At 36.8% G+C, this 21813-nt stretch overlaps 4 protein-coding genes across 5 annotated transcripts; 3 read left to right on the top strand and 1 right to left on the bottom strand.

The window, feature by feature from the left end:
• The first annotated feature begins 4689 nt into the window (after positions 1–4689).
• LOC107680927 (guanine nucleotide-binding protein subunit beta-2-like 1) lies at positions 4690–8134 on the top strand. The gene is made up of 8 exons (XM_016477023.1): positions 4690–4913; positions 5193–5364; positions 5590–5737; positions 6570–6665; positions 6911–7021; positions 7235–7375; positions 7678–7788; positions 8027–8134. The coding sequence occupies exons 1-8, from the start codon at positions 4805–4807 to the stop codon at positions 8090–8092; spliced, it is 954 nt and encodes a 317-aa protein (XP_016332509.1). The 5' UTR covers positions 4690–4804; the 3' UTR covers positions 8093–8134.
• A 164-nt stretch (positions 8135–8298) lies between these two features.
• LOC107680913 (nucleoside diphosphate kinase homolog 5-like) lies at positions 8299–10908 on the top strand. 2 transcript variants are annotated; one of them, XM_016476991.1, is made up of 6 exons: positions 8299–8356; positions 8449–8670; positions 9169–9374; positions 9717–9817; positions 9901–10019; positions 10758–10908. In XM_016476991.1, exons 2-6 carry the CDS (start codon positions 8527–8529, stop codon positions 10842–10844), a joined length of 657 nt encoding a protein of 218 aa, XP_016332477.1. In that variant the 5' UTR covers positions 8299–8356; positions 8449–8526; the 3' UTR covers positions 10845–10908. The 2 variants fall into 2 exon arrangements, with proteins under 2 accessions (XP_016332477.1, XP_016332478.1); XM_016476992.1 differs by lacking the exon at positions 8299–8356 and having other exon boundaries at positions 8433–8670.
• A 683-nt stretch (positions 10909–11591) lies between these two features.
• LOC107680911 (heterogeneous nuclear ribonucleoprotein A/B-like) lies at positions 11592–15733 on the top strand. The gene is made up of 8 exons (XM_016476989.1): positions 11592–11692; positions 11924–12169; positions 12517–12685; positions 12766–12924; positions 13271–13426; positions 13671–13758; positions 15067–15231; positions 15630–15733. Exons 2-8 carry the CDS (start codon positions 11952–11954, stop codon positions 15671–15673), a joined length of 999 nt encoding a protein of 332 aa, XP_016332475.1. The 5' UTR covers positions 11592–11692; positions 11924–11951; the 3' UTR covers positions 15674–15733.
• A 1749-nt stretch (positions 15734–17482) lies between these two features.
• Positions 17483–21621, bottom strand: LOC107680914 (eukaryotic translation initiation factor 4E-binding protein 3-like). Its single transcript, XM_016476994.1, has 3 exons — positions 21146–21621; positions 18555–18734; positions 17483–18043 (listed from the first exon to the last, which is right to left on the bottom strand). The coding sequence occupies exons 1-3, from the start codon at positions 21276–21278 to the stop codon at positions 18012–18014; spliced, it is 345 nt and encodes a 114-aa protein (XP_016332480.1). The 5' UTR covers positions 21279–21621; the 3' UTR covers positions 17483–18011.
• Between the last annotated feature and the right edge of the window lie 192 nt (positions 21622–21813).

Genomic DNA, 21813 nt, shown 5'->3' with positions numbered 1-21813 from the left:
TGAATGCCAAACTGCACTAAAGACTAAAGTGTCTTAATGTTAAGACGTTTGCCTTTATTTATTTGTTTGCTGTGGTTCTGTGTTCAATTAAAGTTTTATTAAAATGTTAAATAATAGTATCTGTGTATTTTTTTTTTGTAACGAAAAAAATGCATACAAATAATGCTTTTATGAAAACACTGAATAAAAAAATTGCTTACCAACACACAAACCATTCACAACTGCTAAATTGGGCGAAAATAGAAGCCTCTGAGTGATACTAAATAAAGAGCCATTTGGGAGCCGTAAGAGCCGGCTCTTCTAAAAAGGGAGCCGAGCCAAAAGAGCCGAATCTTTGAAAAGAGTCGAACTTCCCATCACTAGCTGGAATGTTCGAGAATTAGTCCTTTACGTCATCGGATCCAGAGCGCGCGTGAAACTAGTGCTGTTTGTACTGTATGATGGTTTGATCCTTTAGTTACTGTAAACAAGAGAAACATCTAGCCTAAACATTACACCATATTATATCATATTATATTATATTATAAATAAAAATAAATATTTTATAGTAGGTCTATCTTTAAAAAAAAAACTAACCCTGCGTTTTAAGTAGTAGTATGTGCACACTCTAATGGCTAATATTACCCACAATCCATTGCGCTTTGGTGAAGGATTCTGTTCAGAACTACAAACACGAATAAAACGCGTTAAAAACTACAAACATGGCGGAGTGCGCGACCGGCGGTTAGGTAGAGAGGCTTAGAAAAGGGGGTTTGAGTTACTAATATATTCAACATTTAACCTGGTAAAAAATATGTATTTAATGTTATCTGTGTTATATTTAATCTGTAACAGTAATGTAAACTTTTATAAACATCCGTTTGGTCGTTAACTTTTAAATGCATCATTATGCATAAAATATGAGCTGTTCTCAGCATGAAAGAACCCCGACTGGCAGATCAATGTGCTACTTCTTTTCTCTCCAATAAGGTAGGAAGTTAAATTAAATGCAATGTGGAGGATGTCCGCTATATGGATACCCTGAGTACCACTTTCACATACAGATGTTGACAGTAGCTGCACACAAAGAAGAAATAAATAGGGAGAAATGGGACACCCTTGTCTCACTCATCTGGATAAACTAAACCATTCTTTAATTTAATCGAAGCACTTCCATTATTGTAAAGGGTTTTAATTACTCTACAAAACATATCCCCAAAACCAAATTTAACTAATGAATTAATAATAAATTGGTGCTCCAAAGAATCGAAAGCTTTATAGAAATCTAAGAAAAGAATGAAGCTGTCCTCCTGAATCAAGTCTGAATAATCTAATAAATCGAGAATCAGCCTTATATTGTTAACAATGTGTCTTTTGTTAAAAAAAACAGATTGTGTCTCATCTATAACAGATCCCAATACAGATTTTAGTCTTTTAGCAAACATAATAGCTAAAATTTTATAATCACTGTTAAGCAGAGAAACGGGACGCCAATTATGACAAGATGATTGACAGGCCAGTTTACAGTGACAGGGTGCGTGTATCTATGCGACAGAGCGTCAGTCAAAGACGCAGATGTGTGACGTGATAGTATGTCCCAAAGCTTGCCTACTCTTCTACTACTACACACTCAAAAGTGTGTACTTTTTCTTCACCAAAAGAGTGCATGCTTTAAGGGCGTAGTATAAGTAGGCACATTGAGACGCAGCATAACACTTGCTTCTCTGATCTTTTTGTATTCTATCTATTTGTTTTCTTTTTATTTATTATACAATTAACAAAAGAAAAAAGGCCTCTAACACTAGCTTGCTCTATTCTTTTTCTACTCTCTGTTTTCTTTTTATTTATTATATGATTTAAAAAAAAACCTTGCTACGTGTACTGCGTTAAGCTAACTGAGACTTGTTATAGCACTTGCAGATCATTGCTCTTTTGTTGATTTTGATTGCTTCCATTGTCCTCATTTGTAAGTCGCTTTGCATACAAGCATCTGCTAAATGTAAAAGTAAATATGTTAGCTAAAAAATCTTGATGAACACTAATTTAACCAGTACTTGATATTATTATTGGTATAAATTAATAGTTTGCTTCATTGATAGTAGACTTAAGTAAAACCAGTTAATTTAGATGTTAGGCATTTTATTCAGTGTACAGGATCACGTGGCAATTATTTTCTATTAAACTTGAAAGTGCAGACGTAAATTTTAAGTTTATTTTCTTCGGAATAAAGGTGTGTCCAAGTAAAATTGAAATAAAAACACAAATATAATGTAGTATAATAATTTTAAATAGACTAATGTGTAAACATACATAAAGCATGGTTTAGCCCAAAGAACCCTTTTGTGCCAAAAAGGGTTCTTTCTCCTTATATAGAACCTTTTTGGCATAAAGGGTTCTTTGGAGTTGAGTAAAGAACCCTAGGGTTCTATATAACCCCAAAGAACCCTTTTTTCTAAGAGTGTATAGAATCAATAAATCATTTTTATGGGACCCAGGCATAGACTTTTGTCCTCTGTAGAGGACATTATATTTTAGTGAATTTCTCTGAGACCATACATGGCACAGGATGCCTTGTACAGAGCACATTCTGGTCTTTTTAGAGATATCAAATGGAGGTTTGATCATAAACACTCCTTGGTCTATAAATATGACTGATATTAACAGAATGATCAAATGTAGCACTCTTCGGGAAATATGATAATGTTCTGTAATCAGTGTTGGGCTAGTTACTCAAAGAATGTAATATATTACTCATTACTAGTTACTCCTTTCAAAAGTAACATTGTTACTGTACTTATTACTTTCTGACAACAGTAATTAGTTACACTACTAGTTACATTACTTTTCTTCACGCCCCACAGAAGTTGTAACTGTGTATCTTCCACATCAAATTTTCCAAGAATGTTACTAACAACATATTTCTGATAATTTGACCAAAATCCACATTGGATCGCAGTCAGAACTTTTTACAAACACTCAATAGTGATTGATAGTGACATTCAAGTAGAAGTGTTGTATTAATCTCATTAATTGTCATGTGTAGCTTGAAGCTAATTGTAATTTCTCTGTTACCCATGCATATACGATTATATTTCATAATGTATTTGATCAAATCACATAAGTTTGTAAGAAACTGTTACATTTTCCAAAAAGATTTTTAAGTATAGTAATATAATGTACCACATGCTGATCAGAGGGATGTGGGTGGGATGTAATGCCAGAGTAAAGTAAAGCCACAACTTATACAACAATGTTCAGATCATCTTTTTTCCTGACAAAATCAATAAAATGCAATATTTCTATCTGCTGAATGTAAGCTTTTTCATATTCCAATCTTGCCTGCTGCACTGGGGACATCACATGCATGTGCGAGTCATGAAAATTATGAAAATAAATCTAATAATTATTTGATTGTTGGATTTTAAATCAGCGGGGTTGAGGCATGAAAAGTAACTAACTAAGCTGTTTTATGGATGATAACTGTAATATTATTACTGAAGTCTTATTAGTAATTAGTTACACTACTAGTTACTGCAAAAAGTAATATTATTACAGTAACTAAGTTACTAGTTACTGCCCAACACTCTTTGTAATTATCATTTCAATCGGGCTAATTTTCAAATTGTTTGTCGTAAATAAATATCTCAGAAAAAGATGTTATGGGGTTTCAAATCGTAATATGACTTTTTGTTACGAAACAGGGCATAATTTTCATAGCCTACATGTCTTCTGTAGAGGACACCAGGAAAACGGCATGTTAATCAGGCATTTTGGGGAAACTCAAAAAGTCAGAAAGAAATTATAGATCAATATTCCTATGAAATATGAGATATTCTTATGAAAATGTTGCCATGTTATTGCTCCCATTATAACACGTCTTTTTTCATTATAGTTTGCCCACAAGAATACATTAATATGCAAATTACAGATACATTGTATAGAATGGGAATACGAATTTATGGACATTTTACGCACATATTCCATAAAGTAGAGTAGTAAATCAAATCATTCTGTTATATCTTCCATAACATAGTTGAGAATCATCTTTGTACAAAGTTTGGATGAAAATAGCCTGAAACCTAAAAACTTATTGGCATTGTTTATGCCTTTTCATGTCTATTTATTTATTTTTATTTTATTTTGTTGAATAACTGGTGTCCTCTACCTATTTCTCTACAAGAGACTTAGAATAAAATATGAAAATAAATATATATATTTTTTTCTCCATTTGTTTCTGTGCTCCAACCAATGTAATGACATAAAAACAATAAAATTCAAAAAACGTTTTTTTTCCTGGTTCTCAGGAAGATGTGTATATTAAAAGTTAAAATAATACCAAAACATGTAAAGCAAATTATAAGAAAAATTAAATTACATTCCAAGTATGTTGCCAGAAGTTTAGAGTTTTAAAGCACTCTTCATTTTTTATTGTTTTATGGACTGAAGTAAAATTCTAAAATCATTTTTAAATGCCTCAAAACAAGGAGAAACTTTAACAAATCTACATTTATGTATATAAAACTTGGCTACAATCAACATATTATTGCAATTCAATCTCTTTGTTAAAGACATCGAAGATGAAAACACTTAAACATAAAAAAATAAGTATTTTGTTATTTGTACACACTAGATGGCAGTAAGCTGTTTCATGAGGAAACTCACACGAGAGCGCGAGCTGAAGAAGACGGTTCAGCCTCAAGAGTTTTGCTTCCGGTGTGTTTCTTCCTTTTCCTCTTGCGACAGTGTGAGAGCTACAGGGAGGACTCGGCCCTCCGACAAAATCCAACTCCATCCACCTTAATAGGTGATTCTTTCCTGCGCCAAAATGACCGAGCAGATGACAGTAAGGGGGACCCTTAAGGGTCATAGTGGATGGGTCACCCAAATCGCCACCACTCCCCAGTTTCCCGACATGATTCTGTCCGCGTCCCGGGGTAAGTGTTCTCAGAGCCGCGCTGCAGCCCAATGAGCATCCGGATACACGAGCCCTTGACATTTACACTGAATAAAAGGTCCATTCAGCTCTAGCTCTAGCTCTGTATAAAGCTGACATTTTGCACTATCGAGACCTAGTTTATGGTTAGAATATAATGTAGCATCAGTGAATGGTAGTAACTAGTGTGTGAGATGCCTCCAGCTGTCAGAATTGTAAAGCAAATGAAGGTTTACAGGTATCTGATCTGTTAGGTGATCTTCTGTTGTCCACCTTGCAGACAAAACCGTCATCATGTGGAAGCTGACCCGTGATGAGACCAACTATGGCATCCCGCAGCGTGCTCTGAAGGGCCATTCCCACTTTGTGAGTGATGTTGTCATCTCATCCGATGGTCAGTTCGCCCTGTCTGGCTCCTGGGACAGCACCCTGCGCCTGTGGGATCTGACAACGTGAGTATTTGGAGGCACAGGGCAGTCATTCAAAATCAGTTCCATAGGACTTGAAGTGATGATGAAACTCAAATGTCATCTGTGTCATTGTGATGATAAAGAGGCTGTTTCTGAATTTAAAACTCTTAGAACCTCAAAGAATGTGGTTGTGTACGTCAGGAGTTTTCAATTTAATTGTTCAGAATGTCAGGTTAATTTGAATTTGTGCTTTTTTTTTTCACCCAGTGGCACTACAACCCGCCGTTTTGTTGGACACACCAAGGATGTTCTGAGCGTGGCTTTCTCTGCTGACAACCGTCAGATCGTGTCTGGATCCAGAGACAAGACCATCAAGTTGTGGAACACCCTGGGAGTCTGCAAGTACACCATCCAGGTAGACCTCCATAATGCTCTTTACTCAAGTTTAGGGCTCACTTTATGGAGAGATCATAAGTAGTAGTAGTCTTTGACCATCTCGCATAAAGAGGGAAAAATTGCTTTGAAAAAGTCTTAATGTCTTAAGTTCAGTCTGATCAAATTGAATTTAACAAAGTCAATTAAGGCAATATTTTCTGGTATATCAAAAATGTTGTTATTTTAAAAGGTCTTAAATGTGGGGACTGGAGTCAAAAATGTGGTCGAATGTGATTATTAAACTACGAAAGGTGATTTAATTTAAATGTTAGCATTTCAAAGTAAAAACTCGTGAAACGCATTATCATATCTGCAAAATCTAATGTCGATTAACCTCTAGCCAGGGTTATTATAGTTTACTAAAACATTAAAAATTGTTGCTTGAAATAAACATGAACTGAAATAAGCTTATTTTAATATCAAGTTAAACTAAGTGAAAAATGTTTCCTTGGCAATATAGACATTATAACTGATTCAAAATAATACTATAGTATCTCAGTGAGTCAGTGATATTAAAAGAATGCTGCCTTTAACCATTGCTATTAACTCTATTGCTCAATTTCAATACATGTGTATATGGAATAAAACAGTGTTTTAAACTTGGTTAGCATTTGAATGTGTGCCTGTTTAATTAAGTGAAAGAATTTGAGATGCATGTTTTATTTTGAGGTTGTATTGGTTTGTTCTGCATGCACATGCAGTATTTTATTTGTGCAGGTCTTAAAGGCTTTAACTTTAAAAACTCTACAGATACCCTGATGTTTATGATAGCTTGTGCTGTTCTGAAACCCTTTATTTTGATTTGTCCACAGGATGACAGCCACTCTGAGTGGGTGTCCTGTGTGCGTTTCTCTCCCAACAGCAACAACCCCATCATTGTGTCCTGTGGGTGGGACAAAATGGTCAAGGTGAGACCTTTGTCTGTACCTTTATGTAAACTAGAATAGTTGGTCTGTGAACAACTTTACCCTGTGATTAATCAAATCCACATTCTTTTTGTCTGAGCTCTTGGGCTCTGACGACAAGTCCTGCAATTATGATGGGTAACGGATTGAGACCATTAACAAAGTGAACCGTTTCATCAGGGCAGCTTGCGTGGATTGGCTGAATGTTTGCTAATGCAGCCAGTTTAAATTATGTGTGTTTGTTACAGGTATGGAATCTTGCTAACTGCAAGCTGAAGACCAACCACATTGGCCACACTGGATACCTGAACACAGTGACCGTGTCTCCTGATGGATCTCTGTGTGCCTCTGGTGGAAAGGTAATGTGGTCACTCTTTTTCTGGTTTTCACTACTGCAGTTAGTGAACAGGTTAGAGGTTTGAGATGACCGAGTGAAGATGATGAAACCTTAATGCCATCTGAATCCATGTGATTATAAAAGAGGCTGTTTCTGAACACAGAAAAAAACCATTGTGAGTTTTCAGAGCTCATAACTTTTCTATCTGTATTCACTGTGTTTGTCCTCATTTCAGGATGGGCAAGCCATGCTGTGGGACCTGAACGAGGGCAAGCACCTTTACACCCTGGACAGTGGTGACAACATCAACGCCCTTTGCTTCAGTCCCAACCGCTACTGGCTGTGTGCCGCCACTGGACCTAGCATCAAGATCTGGGTGCGTTTATGTACATGAATGCTTTTCATCCATATTAAATACTTTAAAATACTGTATATCTAAGATGTTTCAAATGCAAAGATTTCCCTTCTTTAAGACAAAACTGCAAGCTTCAGTGTGAATTAAGTGCTTTATCCTTAATATATTAACAGTAACCGTTTAAATTGGAGCAGAGAGTTCAATGATGAAAGTTCAATGCCTTCTGTAACTATGATGATAAAGAGGCTGTTTCTAAGAACTATTGGCCCAAGCGGGTATAACATCATACTGCTGTTGCAAAGCTGACTGTTTTCTCTCAACAGGATCTGGAGGGCAAGGTCATTGTTGATGAGCTGAGGCAGGACATCATCACCACCAACAGCAAGGCTGAGCCGCCTCAGTGCACTTCTCTGGCCTGGTCTGCTGATGGACAGGTGGGTTTTACAGCAGCCTTTTCTGCCTGGAATGAGTTCCTGAGCTATTCCTTGCATTTCATTAGTTGTAAATTCTAGCTGGATCAGCTGCTCCCGTTGATTATACCCAATCACTTATAACATCTGAAACTTTATGGTGACAGTCCTGCAAATATGAGGGGGACAGTAATATGATTTTAAATCAGTAGCAAGTGCTTCTAAAGTAGTACCTGATAATAATGCCCGTTTCTCATCACAGACTCTCTTTGCTGGATACACAGACAACCTGATCAGAGTGTGGCAGGTGACCATTGGAACAAGATAGACGCCTTTTCTAATGTCTAAATAAAATAAACACTTTTAAAAAGAACTACAATTGACTTTGTTTACTTAATTTTTTCTGACTTGCAATAAACTACAACTGAAATGCAACCATTTGAGTCGTGTAAATCGGTTTGAATAGCCGCTAGATGGCGCTAATGTATGTTGATTAAATCTTTGCCACTTGTTGCCTAGCAACAAGGCCAACAAACGTTGAGGACACGACATGATACAGACGCTTGAAATATAAACTATTTTAGTGTTGTAGGTAAGTAAACATAGTAATTGTGCTTCCATTCTGGTAAATTTATAATTTTTTACTTTTATAGTTTTTGATCAATTTTGCCTTGGCTGTTCAAGCAACTTTAAATGTAACCGTGAAAAAGTCCTGTAACGTCAATAGCAGAAAAATAGTGAAACGTTAGCTGTTAAAAAGTCATGGAGAGCGACAGTCCTCAGAAACAGATGCCTGCACCTCGTATCTTCGTGGAGAGAACTTTGGCTTTAATCAAACCTGATGCCATCCACAAAACCGATGAAATTGAGGACATTATTCTTCAGTCTGGATTTACAGTTGTTCAGGTAATGTTACGTAAGTGAACAGACACAACTATTTTTTTTCTATTCTTAAATATTGCATTTTGCACGGCGCATACGATGAATTATTTACATGGTGAATTGAGACAATCCCTAGTTTGACCTTTTCTGAGTCCAAGATCGTCATGTGGTGTCTGATGCCACTACATTGTACTGTTTAAAATGAGGCTGATGAAATGTATTAAAACAACAAAAATCTATGCTTTCACGATTCCTATTTCCTTCCTTCTAGCTTGCACTGTTCTGGACAGTGTTTGAAACATTGTGTGACCAGCACTCCTTGTGTTATTGCCTGCTTATGATAAATCGAGTGTATTCCTCATTCGTAAATCGCTTTGGAGAAAAACCTCTGTTTAATAAATAAATGTAAATATGCATTGTGCTTATCAGCTAAAATCAGCTTTAGTAAGCTTATCAGCTTTAGTAAGATTTACATTCTGCTTATGCCTTTATCATTCTCATTTTGTTTTTCTCATTTAACAGAAAAGAAGGCTTCAGCTGAGTCCAGAGCAATGCAGTGATTTCTATGTTGAGCATTATGGGAAGCTGCATTTTCCCCATCTGACTGCCTTCATGAGCTCCGGACCGGTTGTTGCTCTAGCACTGGCCCGACACCAGGCTATTGCCACCTGGAAAGCCATAATGGGGCCAGTCAGCAGCATCAAGGCTAGAGAAACGCATCCTGACTGGTAATGAATGTCACTGAATGAATCTTCTCTGTCTATGCAGGTGGTTTAATAATAAAATGGACTTATGAAGTTCATGTACTGTAGGGGGAACTATTACAGGGCACCATTTTCTGTGCCTTTTAAACTCCTGGCAAAATAAATAGATACTTTTGTTGGATTTTATGCACTTCAGGCTAATGATTTACAAAGTCTGTGTTCATTGCAATGCCTAAATCAATCACATAACTCATTTGTCATTGCAATAAAGCTATATTCATTATGCATACTGTAATATGTTTCATTTGTGCTCAATATCAGTAATTATTTCCATGTAACACTCATATTTGTGAATGTCATCATCAGTCTGAGAGCGAGATTCGGCACTTGTGACCTGCGGAATGCTGTGCATGGCAGTGAATCCTTCACTGCTGCTGAGAGGGAGATCAGGTTCATGTTTCCCAACTGTGAGTAAATCTAACCCTGTCCAGATGAGTTCAGTGAACAGGATAAGAAAGCATACTAAAAATCTGCTTCTCAACTCTTTTAGCTGTGATTGAACCCATTCCTATGAGAGATGCCGCCAAAGATTACCTGAGCCGGTACGTCAGCCCAACACTTCTCACTGGACTGACAGAGCTGAGCAAGAAAAAGCCATTGGACCCTTTTGTAAGTGTAAAAGCTTTTAAAAGTCATTCTAATAAATTTGGAAGTACTTGAGGGCAAATACATTGACAGAATTGTAATTTTGGAAGAATTTCTTTAAAATTGTTCAACCCGATTCCTTTCTTTTGACACTCTGGATCCAGTTGTTCAAAAGAAATTTGGCTATTAGATTGGATCAAATCATGAAAATGGGCTTTTCACATGGAAAAAAAAAACATTCTGAAATCTGATTAGAGCATACAATTTTGCTTTTGATCATACTCAAACCTTCAGTATGTGTTGTTCAAATTTTTTTGGGAAAAAAAAATAAAATCAGGATTATACTGGTCCTAGCTGATGGGTGGATTTCAGGGACAAAATGTAATAACAACTGGCTACCGTAAAGTAGGCTATCTATTAAGCCTGTCAGAACAGTAACGTAAAAATGATTTTGTCCCCATAAAATAAGCAGCTCATTATCAAACAAAAAATGGTAATTTATCAATGTATTTTAATTACAATGACTGACACAACCAACAGAGATGAACCAGTCAAAAGAAGTTTCAAATATTTGCATCCCTTATTGCATGTATGTTTGTTTGTTTTTATTTATTTGTTGTAGGTCAGATGAGGACAATGGAAAGGGATGTTTCTATTCAAATAAAAACACTTGGACAGTGCAAATACAGATCATTCTGGATTTCATAATATGTCAATATCCTATTTACTCAGTTATTTTTGTACTGTTATTTTTCTTTACAGACATGGCTTGCAGACTGGTTGATGAATAATAACCCTAATAAGCCCAAAATATCTGATGGAACAGTAGTAGAGGAGGCAGCAGCATGACATTTTTTTTTAAGCAAGAAGAATTTACCAACAAGAAGTTACTGTCTCACTCTATTTTGGTCTATTTTCCTCATATCATTCAAACTGCTTTATAAAATAAAAGTTTTGTAATTTTTCTTCAGCCCTTTTTTCTTTTTATCCAAATGTGTTAGTTTTAAATTGTCAATGTTCATTTAATTGTAAGATAAAAGTGCAAATTTACAGTATCCTTGTCACTGCATACTTACACAGTAGAAACATTCTAACATTATTCAACATCAAATCAAATCTTAAAATTCATTATTAAAAAGAAAATCATTCTACCCTTCTGATGGTGATAAATATTTGGTTCACAATCATTTTTTTTAAAGTGAAGAACTAAGTATATTAATACAATTGTCTGATCTCGACAAAAAAATGAATGTAATAAAGCAAATAATTAAAAGGCCTATTGCAAAAGCCGCTGTAACTTCCTCATTACTATTTGACTAAAAATCGAAATACAAACGCTTGTTTCTTGCATTATTTTCTTTGTAGCTCCCTTCTAAAAATATTTAATTGTAATTTCACTTAAAAGTGGTCAACAACACGTTTATAAACCAAACAAGAACAAAGAGTTCTACCCCCGCGCGACACGAAGGATCAGACGAGGCGCGTTTGGGGGAGGATTGCTGTGACGTGTAAGCGACACATTTGATTGGCTATTAGAATGATAGGCGTTCGAAGCCACCCAATTAAATACGCCCTTACTAAACTTCCTTTATCTTCCATCCAGTAATATAAAACCAACCACTTGTCGGCGCAATAAGGAAGGGCCCACACCGCGGAAAGCATTCCACGGAGACTTTTCACTTGCTGCTGCTTTTACGGTAAAGTATTTACGTGAAAATTACGAATTTGGTAGCCTCCGTGTACGTATTAGTTGCATTAACCCTTACATTTAATTATAGGACAGTTAAGCTGTGTATTATCCTAAATTAGAAAGCGATATGTTTAAATTTTTGTTGCGTATGATAAATGCGAGGGCCGCTTTTCAAAATGGTGGTTTTTATGCGTTACATAAGGCGCTTCCTTTCGTAATTATTTCACGTACTCTGCAGTTTTAGGTTTTCACATTAAACTACCACCATGTCAGATGCCGAGCAGCATTATATGGAAACCTCAGAAAACGGCCACGAGGACGATCTGAACGGAGCCGGGCAGTACGAGGAAGGCACCGGGGATGAGCAGGCCGGAGCGCAGGGAGACGCCGGTGGCGACGAAACGGCTGGGGACGAGGAAGACCCTCAAAATGGTTCGTCGGACGGGGGGCAAATTGATGCTAGCAAAGGAGAGGAAGATGCGGGGTACGTAAAAGTAACGGTTGTGCTGGATGCGCGGACGTAAACCCCTTTGTCCTTCCTGTCTTTGTTGGCGCCATGTGTCTCTTTGTAGGGGGATGGGTGCATTGGTGAATTGAATACGGAGCGGGGTTTTAAAATGCACTGTTGCACCTCTTTAATTGTTCCCTTAAGCAGACGTTTTTTGTGTGTGTGCGCTTTTAATACATCTGTATTGTGTTGCAGTTTTGATTTCCGTTTATTAGTAGAAAGTGGGCTTTTTTTTTTCAATTCAAGAAATGGGGAAATTTGTGAAATCTGTGCTACCACGCCCCCTCCTGGTCTCACTCAGATTTTCTGCTTCGTTTCCTCAGGAAAATGTTTGTTGGGGGCCTCAGCTGGGACACGAGTAAAAAGGATCTTAAAGATTACTTCTCTAGATTTGGAGAGGTGACAGACTGCACCATCAAAATGGACCCCAACACTGGGCGATCAAGGGGATTTGGGTTTATTCTTTTTAAAGAGTCAGCCAGTGTAGATAAGGTAAGCTTTGGTGCTTAGGAAAACCTGAAGTCTTGTGATTCTTCGATGGTTAACTAAATCGTTAATTTCTCTTTGCACAGGTTTTAGCACAAAAAGAGCACAGACTGGATGGACGACAGATTGACCCCAAGAAGGCAATGGCAATGAAGAAAGAACCTGCTAAGAAGATCTTTGTCGGCGGGCTGAACCCTGAAACTACAGAAGAGAGGATCCGCGAGTATTTTGGTGCCTTTGGCGAGGTACTGGAGTGTTCTTTTTAGAGTTTGAATTTCTTTAAATTGTTTTAAGCAAGCTGAGCAGAAAATTTAGACATGTGTAATCAAAGTTTTACATTGGAAATAAGATTTCAAGCGTTTGTTTAGTTAAAGGAATGATAACGTAATTGGTGTATGTTGGCAATGTAAAGTTTCGCTTTTGATCTTTGCACGCACTTTCTTTTGTATAGTGTTTTTTTTTTTTTTTTTTTTTTCTCCCTCCTTTTGCTAATAGATGTTGTTTTGTTTGCAGTTGTTGGTTTTGCAGTTTAATTATTATTTTTTTTTTTTATATACACATTTGTTGACATCATGATTTTTGACATTGCAGATTGAGACTATTGAACTTCCAATGGATCCAAAGACAAATAAGAGGAGAGGGTTTGTCTTCATTACCTTCAAGGAAGAAGAGGCTGTCAAGAAAGTTTTGGAAAAGAAATATCATAACGTCAGTGGAACCAAGGACACAAGTGGAAAAGAAGGCCTTGTGAGTGTTTCCAGTTTGATGTTTACCTTAAATTTATTGATGGATGTGATCAATCTTCAGGGATGTTGTTCGCTATTTGACATTGTACTAACCTTTTATACTTGACATGAATATACCATAAGATTTTATACATTGTCTACAAGTCCGTGGTCTTACTTGATTATTAATTTTAGCTGTAGTGTTTTATGCAGATGTTCTGCTATAATGATTCCAAATCACCCATTTTTGCCTTTTTTCCCCCCAGTGCGAGATTAAGGTTGCGCAGCCAAAAGAAGTGTACCAGCAGCAGCAGTATGGAGGTCGTTTTGGAGGGAGAGGAAGGGGGCGTGGAGGTTGGTACCTCTGCATGCTACTTTAGGCTGCGTTAGTCTGTGCAAAGTTTACCTAGATAAAGACTGAATGCTCATCAAATGTACAGAGATATGCATTAGAAAACAACAGTCAACCTTTTGTGTCTATATGAATCGAATGCTGTCGGGTTAACTGAGGCAAGTCACTTATTTATGTAGAGCTTCATACAATACAAATTTTAAAGGTCCCATGGCATGAAAATTTCACTTTATGAGGTTTTTTAACATTAATATGAGTTCCCCTAGCCTGCCTATGGTCCCCCAGTGGCTAGAAATGGCGATAGGTGTAAACCGAGCCCTGGGTATCCTGCTTCGCCTTTGAGAAAATGAAAGCTCAGATGGCCCAATCTGGAATCTTCCCTTTATGTCGTCATACGGGGAAAGGTTACCTCCCCTTTCTCTGATTTGCCCGCCCAGAGAATTTGGCCCGCCCATGAGAAAATGAGCTACTACTGTGCGAGGCGAGCGCAATATTTTTTTTTTCTCGAGAGACGTCATGGCTTGCAAACGAGCGAAGCATGGCAGTTGCCCCGCCTCTCTCCTCCTCATTAGCATTTAAAGCTACAGACACAGAAATGGCACGTCCTAAGGAAAGCTCATTGTGGGACTGGCTCGTAGTGGCTGAAATTCTGCACCAAGGCTGAATTTTGGGAAAGAGACTTCAGATACAGTACTAGGGACCACTTAGGCATATATAAAAGCATCCAAAAAGCAGCATGTCATGGGACCTTTAAAGCCGCTTCATGGTAATAAACGGGAAGATAATCAATGCTGGAAACTTGTTCAAATATGAGAGATTCAAATTCTGCCGTAAATCGGCTCCAAAAAGACGGTATTCAGTTAGTGGAGTCCGGTCAGTGTTAATTCAGTTCAGTAACTGTAAAGTTACTCCAATTATGAAACTAGTTAAATTCAGCTATAAGCAGCTCTACAGAAGATATAAGCTGTAATATACTTACGACTGAGGCTAGTTTAAACCTACTGCCGAATCTGATTTTCTGATAACCTCATAGAATTATAAATATTTGTAATAAAAAAATCCTATCAGAATTTATTATTGCTCACATGCAGATATTTTAATCTATTTCATCTTGTGTATATGTGAAGTCTTCAGATTTAATCTATCTTAAAAGCTTTGGCTGATCTCGGAGCCGATTAATCTAAATCCATTCTAATGCCCCACAAAGCTTGAGTAGAGACCAATCACTTTATGGTTTTACAAGTTGCTCACAGATATCAGGGTACGTTACTGTGCCAGATGTTTAAAATTGATTTGGTTTTGTTTTGTAGGACAGGGTCAGAACTGGAATCAGGGCTACAATAACTACTGGAATCAAGGCTACGGTAACCAGGGATATGGCTACAGCGGCCAGCAAGGTTACGGTGGATACGGAGGCTACGGCAACTACGATTACACAGGGGGCTACTACGGCTACGGCAGCGGATATGACTACAGTAAGCACTGATTGTCCTTGGGGTTTCCTCCCCGCCCCCGTCAGGTTCTTGTGAATGCGAGGGACTCAAGTTCCTTTCTCTGCTCTTTCTGTATGATGCCTGATTGTCAAGCTTATTTTTTTTTTTTTTTTTTTTTTCCCCCACCACTCATGGTAAGGTTAATTTGGTTGTGTTGCTCCATTTCCAATTCATCTCCATTTACCCAGATGAGCTATAAGGCAGATAGAGCGATCCATTTTGGGGTGGGTTTTTATGGTCCAGTAGGGTTGTAGCAATAGATACAGGCCCCATCTCTTCACCTCATTATTATTATTATTATTATTATTATTAATTTTTTTTACAAGTTAACGGTTTACATAGATTAATGTGGCTAAATCTCAGTGTTTTCTCTTTTAAAGGTCGTAAAGCTACCGAGCAGGAACCAACGGTCTGGTCACAGTGAACATTGGGATCTTTTACTTTTGGAAGTTGGCAGAATCTGGACTTCTGCTTCATTTTGTACAGAAAACATAAGGAAATGGGGGGCGCAAATGTCACTTCACATTTGTTTTAATTTTTTTTTTTTTTTTTCATTGTAGGCTCAGAGCCCTCAAAATGCTTTCAAAATAAACAGTTTTGGTTAATTTCTTTTATTGTTTCTAGATTAATTTTTGTCCTTTGTCACCTGTGCTTAGTTTTGCAAAGTTGCATGGCTTCAAGGTGAGATAAAAAGGGATTTCCTACCGATTGTAAGCTTGTCCATTAAAATCTGTTAGTGGCAAGTCTTGGTGACTTTTTTTTTTTTTTTTTCCCTCTACTGCTTTTAAGGAGAATTCCTCCCATCTTGTTAGATATTTAAGAGTGGCTTTAATAGTGATTCAGCTATACCTCAAAACATACACAGGTAACTGTAACATGATTCTTTCTCGAAACACTGGATACATGTTTCTCCAGTGTCTTGGACAAATTTCAAGAAATAAACTTGATTTTTAAGATGTCTAAGTCTTTTGCGTTTAATTTACATAATGAAGTTGTCTTAACCAATAAAATCTAGATTGCATTTTGAAGAAATTTTAAATGTTAAATAAATGCTGGTAAAATTGACAGTAAATTGTGACAGTTTAAAGTGACAGTAAAAACTAGGTTGTTGTAAGAGTTTATGAGAGTTCAGTCAGGATTGTTTTATAGAGGCAGCTGGAAGTAGAAAATAGATCACTGTTTAAACTAGGCTAGTTTGTATCTAAACCTGACAGAAATTGTTTGGACCACAGCCTAAAGGGACATACATGGATAAAGCATCTTGTTCCAAATTTAACCTATTATATAAAGAGAAGTTACTACAGCACATCTTTCATTTCTGCTTTTGTTATAACTTAAAATTCTATTTAAAGCAACAGCAAACTTACTACATTTGTCACAGTTCTGGATATTTTTCCTTGAGCTGATATGTGCAGAGGACTTGGAGTGAGTTTTTAGTTAAACATTTTAGAAAGTTGTCTAAAATTGGCATGGCATGGTGTGTAGTAACAGCATCTACCATGCTAACCAGCCTAACCTATAGATATATATATAGGGCATTTAAAGAAAGTACTACTTTAAGGATGCATGTAATTGATTAAAGGTGACAGTAAAGATGTATAATAAAATGTATATTTCAATAAATGCCCTTACAATTTCCACAAAAATATTAAGCAGCAAGCAACTGTTTTCAACATTAATAAGAAATGCTTCTTAAGCATCAAATTGGCTTAATTAGAATGATTTCTGAAGGATCATGTGACACTGAAGCCTGGAGTAATAAATTACTTATTTAAAAATCTATTAAAATAGAAAATTTATTTTTAATTAATATTTTACTATACTGTTTCCACTTCATCAAATAAATGCAGCCTTGGTGCATAAAATACTTAAGCAAAAACATTTCAAAAGAATATTACTAACATTTAAACATCTTTTGTTCATGAAGTTAATTTGTATCTTCTAGTGTTTTGCTCCAAGACAGTCATATTTACTTTATGACAAAGTTTTTCATATGGCCAATTTTTTGCTTAAAATTTTAGCTTATAAATGTTGCTGCGTTGCAAGTTCTGACAATTCCTTCTGTAAATGCAAATCTAGTTTACAGAAGTCACATGCCTTTTTAACAGTAGAAGGAAGTCCATGGTTTTTGTAGGTGAGTTATGCAAATTTGAAACACAAGATGTATAGCAGTATACCAATATGAAATTTTCTAAAATTCTAAACAGATCAAATGACAACTATGTTTCTTTCTTTTTTTTTTTATTTCAATCAAAATAATAAAACCTGAGGAAATCCAGGCAAATGAAACAAAAGGAAAACCCTGAGGGCACACAATGGTGTACATTTATGTTCTGATGCGCTTTTTAAGGTGAAACACCAAACTTATGCAACAGACATTTATTTGGCATATAGTCGGTCTTTGCCATTAAACAATCAATAATGTTTGTTGAGATATAAAGCTCAGAAATTAGAGAATTTGCCATGGATTTCCCCCGGCTCACACGTAATGCAACATTTTCTTAAAAAAAAAAGGTAGAAAGTACGATATGTACAATAAAGAACTTTAAAACACTGCCACTTGAAAAAAAATTTTTTTTTGTCTTTTTCTTGTAAGCGTCTAACAAATACTTTTAAACAAAAGAATAAGACACCCTTTGGCTGTTTAGCTCATTAAAAAGCCCTGTAATCTGGTGAATATGTGATGTCCGCTGATCGTGGGGGAAGCAGCAACATCTCGACAGATAAAATAAAGAATTCTCCACAGGAGGTAGATGAAAGACTCAAATGTCCATCTCAAACTGGTTGTCATCAGCTAAAAAAAATAAAAAGAGAGGTTGATTAGAGTGTTTCTTTGAGGTATTCTATGGAAGCCCGTTCCCACCACAAAATCAAAACAGTAATTATGACTATCTCACAATTCTGACTTGTTCTTGCAATTCTGACTTTATTTCTTATTTTAGTTTCAATCTTATAATTGTTTATATATATATATATATATATATATATAAAGATAAATTTTTTTCCTTGCAATTGCAGCTTTTTATCTCATATTTCTGACTTTTTCCCTCACATTTTTTATATTTCCCACACAAAGTTTATATCACAGTTCTGAGTTTGTCTTGCAATTCTAACTTTGTCTTCAAAAAAAATAATAATTGTGAAATATAAACTCAGCATTGCAAGACAAAACAAAAACAGGACAGGATATACCAAAATAATGTGTTTCATGGGAAACCTGAGGGCTTAAAGTGTCCTGGAAATGTTATCGCAGAACAGATTTTCATTCTTTATTTTTCTTTTTCTGGAGCAGACGGCAATTTTACCTGTCAGATCCTTCTCCTCCTCCTCCTCCAACTCCTCTTTGAGTTCCTGCAGTTTGGACATTGGATGGAGTGAAGGAATGGTTACCCCAGGAATCTGGGGCAAACAACAGGGTGGGGTCCGGGCAATGGGAGAGTTCCTGCAGTCCAGGAGGAATTTTCTATCATAAATGATCCGAGTTCCTGGAGGAGGGATAGAACGTATATTAAAGCAACCAATCAGATGGCTAGAAAAATATATTTACATTCTAGGCTGCAGGGTACAACATGTAAGGGAAAAAAAAAACCTTAAGATTCCAGCCAAATGTTTTAGCACTCAAAAACAAATGATAAAATGTGACTCCGAAGAAGATTTCTTGGGATTAAAACCAAAATGAACAGCAATTCTAATCTATTTAACAAAACAAAAGAAAGATGGCAATTAACTCGATGTGCCACTCAACATGTCCACGCGATCAGATTGTAAACAAAGACTGAAATGTTTCACATTTTGCATGTGAAAAGAAGCACTCAAGCTCCCACAATGAAAAATGGGGTGAACTGAACTGCAGGACTCAGCACCTCCCGTTTTAGTTCTAGGAAATTTGAGCCCGTCTGCACATGAGCAAGCAGAGCCGAGACGTGAGGGCACCGCAATGTAACAGATGAGTGTTGTGAACATGTAGTGAACAAACTTATGGAACTTAACTAGCCCCAGTTAGGTTTGTTCTGACTTAAGAGCTGTTGAAGGTGCTGTCTGGAGTCTGATATGCGCTAAACGTCGTGCCATTTCTGTTGTAGCTGAAGCTATACTCTACCCAGCAGTCCAACCAGTGGCTGAAAAACATGTTATGCAACCTTTGCTATTTAGTTCAGTGTGTTCTGGACAAAAGATGGCGGAGAGAGAAGGGGCAGGGGCAGGGTGTGGATGGAGATGGTGGTCTCAACTGTGAGCTGCTCCGGTCAGTGGAATGCAGGGAGACCAACCCAACGGTTTCAGCAGGAATTTGTTCTGCTGAAGCATGTTTTGTTCCCTGATTGCTCTTCAGCAAGTGTGCAATTTGCTTAGATTTTTACTCCCAATCACAAGAAAAACAACAGAAAAAAGGGAAATTATATTTTGCATTAAGAAAACAAAGCTCACATTTGGATTATTATTGGCATAATTGTGACATTATGTTCATGTATTTGTTCTTTAAATAAACAGTACAACAAATACTACCTTGAGATGTATGAATTATTTCACCCCAAAATCAACAGAAAAAAGTGAAATTATATTTCATATAAAGTTGTTTTTGTTTTTAATCGTTTTATTTATTTATTTTGTGTGTGTGTGTGGGGGGGGTAATTGTGACATTTTAGCACCAATTTTTACAACTTCTGTATTTTTTTTTGTATGTTTTTCAGTACACAGTACAATAAATACTACCATGTAGTGTATGAATTATTTATTATATATATTATATATGAACACAATGCAAAAAATCTTAACGGTCCATCAAGCAAAATATTTTTCTTTCTTTATTTTGGTTGTGGCAGGTTTAGCGAGATATACTGTCATATATATGAATGCACATGTCTCTGATCTGTTATTTTGCTTTCTCCCCTGAGGGAACCATCCATGATACAGTGGCCCCAATGAACCCATTTTCCTGAGCACATAGAGTTCTGTTATTCCTGAAATCCACAACAGCTGTGAAGGAGGAGGGGTGTTTCTAAGAATTGCCTCCTCCTCTGCATGTGCTACAGTTACAGCCACATGCGAAAGATATACTAGTATACTAGAGGGACAAAGGAGATTGAGAAACATGTGGGGTAGAGGGTCCTTCTCATTAAATAAAGGGGTCAAGAATTTGTTTTTCGCAAGATTAGATTAACTCAATGCCTAGTATCATATGGGAGCATGTAAGTTGCAAATCAGACAACCAGACATTGTTACATAACAACAAGCATGGCAGTTGGACTATCTTGCTGCAGACGGTCTGCCATAAATGATTAACTTGTTGTTCATAACAAACGTTTGTGTAGCAACAGGAATGTGTACCAGTGAGACATTTCGCAGGCACACTATATCTCAGATCATTACAATTTGATAACATGAAAAGAGGTTTTAGTTTTAATGTACTTTGTTAAAATGCACGCCCACAATCAATCGATAAATAAAATCAACATGAAAATGAAAATACAGGGTCTTATTGCAAGTCAACTAATATAGCAAAGGTTAAAAAGTATTGCACAGACTTTTATATTGCTTAAAATAGTTCAGATTGAGTGCAGTTTAACACATGGTGAGTTGTAACACCATGAGTTCAACCAAGAAAGAAATGAGCTACAGTGGTTAAATCACAATCATCCATGACTAGCATCCTCCTGAGGTGACAGTAGAAGTTTTCTCTGCAAAAATATTAAAGATTTACAGGACAAAAATAATGCTTAAGCAAAAATGATTTTTTTATTTGTGATCATTGATCATTTTAATGAACCTTAAATAACCTTGTTGAACCTTGTTGCTTAATTTGATGTACAATATCCATATATTTTTCAAACAGATAAAAATACATGTTCACCAACCTACACTATAAAAAAAAACACGCTGTATAGGCACACAGTCTTACCCCCTGGTGTGGTGGAGAAGAGCGTTCCTCCAGGGGTCTGACTGTAGCAGTCTGGGAGCTGGGACCAGTCTTTGAGGTGCAGGACACGCGTGGGAATGGGGCAGCTCTTGCTCTGCTGCGTGTTGGCGGACATCGTGGGTGAAATGCGCTCAAAACTCTGTGCCACTGAACAAGATGATATACAAGGGCTCTGAATGCTTGCTTCTATCCCACACTCGTGTTTGGTTAAGATCAAACTTAGCGCAACAAAGTTTCAAACTACACAAAAAAACGACAAAGATATTTTTATCGTGCTGCGGACAGCGCTGGTCTCGTGATACTCGCTGAAGAGAGGCTGTCCGTCTGTCTGTCGGCAGTGGTGCAGCCGAGCGCTTGCGGGTGAGGGGGTATTTAACAACAGCTCAGACTACGTGACTCGCTCGCCTCGTGATAAACGATACTTGAGCAACAAAAAAGAAAACAGGCGGTGTAACATGCAGGGTTGCCAAATCTTTCAGGGAAATAGATTTCTTTTTGACAAATCTTCTGCCAAGGATGTGAATTTCCACGACACTTTACACAAACATGTATGGAAGCCAAGTTCCTCCTTAATACATACATACATACATAAACAGTGTTGGGGAAAGTTACTTTTATAAGTAATGCATTGCAATATTGCGTTACTCCAT

The sequence above is a fragment of the Sinocyclocheilus anshuiensis genome, unplaced genomic scaffold, assembly GCF_001515605.1.
Source record: "Sinocyclocheilus anshuiensis isolate Anshui unplaced genomic scaffold, SAMN03320099.WGS_v1.1 scaffold1462, whole genome shotgun sequence".
NCBI classification, from domain to species: Eukaryota; Metazoa; Chordata; class Actinopteri; order Cypriniformes; family Cyprinidae; genus Sinocyclocheilus; species Sinocyclocheilus anshuiensis.
This window is presented reverse-complemented; position numbering and strand designations above follow the sequence as displayed.

Excerpts from the sequence above, each read along its gene's own strand:
- LOC107680927 (XM_016477023.1), top strand. The coding sequence starts at position 4,805 with ATGACCGAGCAGATGACAGTAAGGGGGACCCTTAAGGGTCATAGTGGA. Across the intron at positions 5,738-6,569 it reads TCTGCAAGTACACCATCCAG|GATGACAGCCACTCTGAGTG; the intron begins GTAGACCTCCAT and ends ATTTGTCCACAG. Across the intron at positions 6,666-6,910 it reads GGTGGGACAAAATGGTCAAG|GTATGGAATCTTGCTAACTG; the intron begins GTGAGACCTTTG and ends TGTTTGTTACAG.
- LOC107680913 (XM_016476991.1), top strand. The coding sequence starts at position 8,527 with ATGGAGAGCGACAGTCCTCAGAAACAGATGCCTGCACCTCGTATCTTC. Across the intron at positions 8,671-9,168 it reads CTGGATTTACAGTTGTTCAG|AAAAGAAGGCTTCAGCTGAG; the intron begins GTAATGTTACGT and ends CTCATTTAACAG. Across the intron at positions 10,020-10,757 it reads AAAAGCCATTGGACCCTTTT|ACATGGCTTGCAGACTGGTT; the intron begins GTAAGTGTAAAA and ends TTTTCTTTACAG.
- LOC107680911 (XM_016476989.1), top strand. The coding sequence starts at position 11,952 with ATGTCAGATGCCGAGCAGCATTATATGGAAACCTCAGAAAACGGCCAC. Across the intron at positions 13,427-13,670 it reads CAAGTGGAAAAGAAGGCCTT|TGCGAGATTAAGGTTGCGCA; the intron begins GTGAGTGTTTCC and ends TTTTCCCCCCAG. Across the intron at positions 13,759-15,066 it reads GAGAGGAAGGGGGCGTGGAG|GACAGGGTCAGAACTGGAAT; the intron begins GTTGGTACCTCT and ends TTTGTTTTGTAG.
- LOC107680914 (XM_016476994.1), bottom strand. The coding sequence starts at position 21,278 with ATGTCCGCCAACACGCAGCAGAGCAAGAGCTGCCCCATTCCCACGCGT. Across the intron at positions 18,735-21,145 it reads CTTCTCCACCACACCAGGGG|GAACTCGGATCATTTATGAT; the intron begins GTAAGACTGTGT and ends TCCCTCCTCCAG. Across the intron at positions 18,044-18,554 it reads GGAGGAGAAGGATCTGACAG|CTGATGACAACCAGTTTGAG; the intron begins GTAAAATTGCCG and ends TATTTTTTTTAG.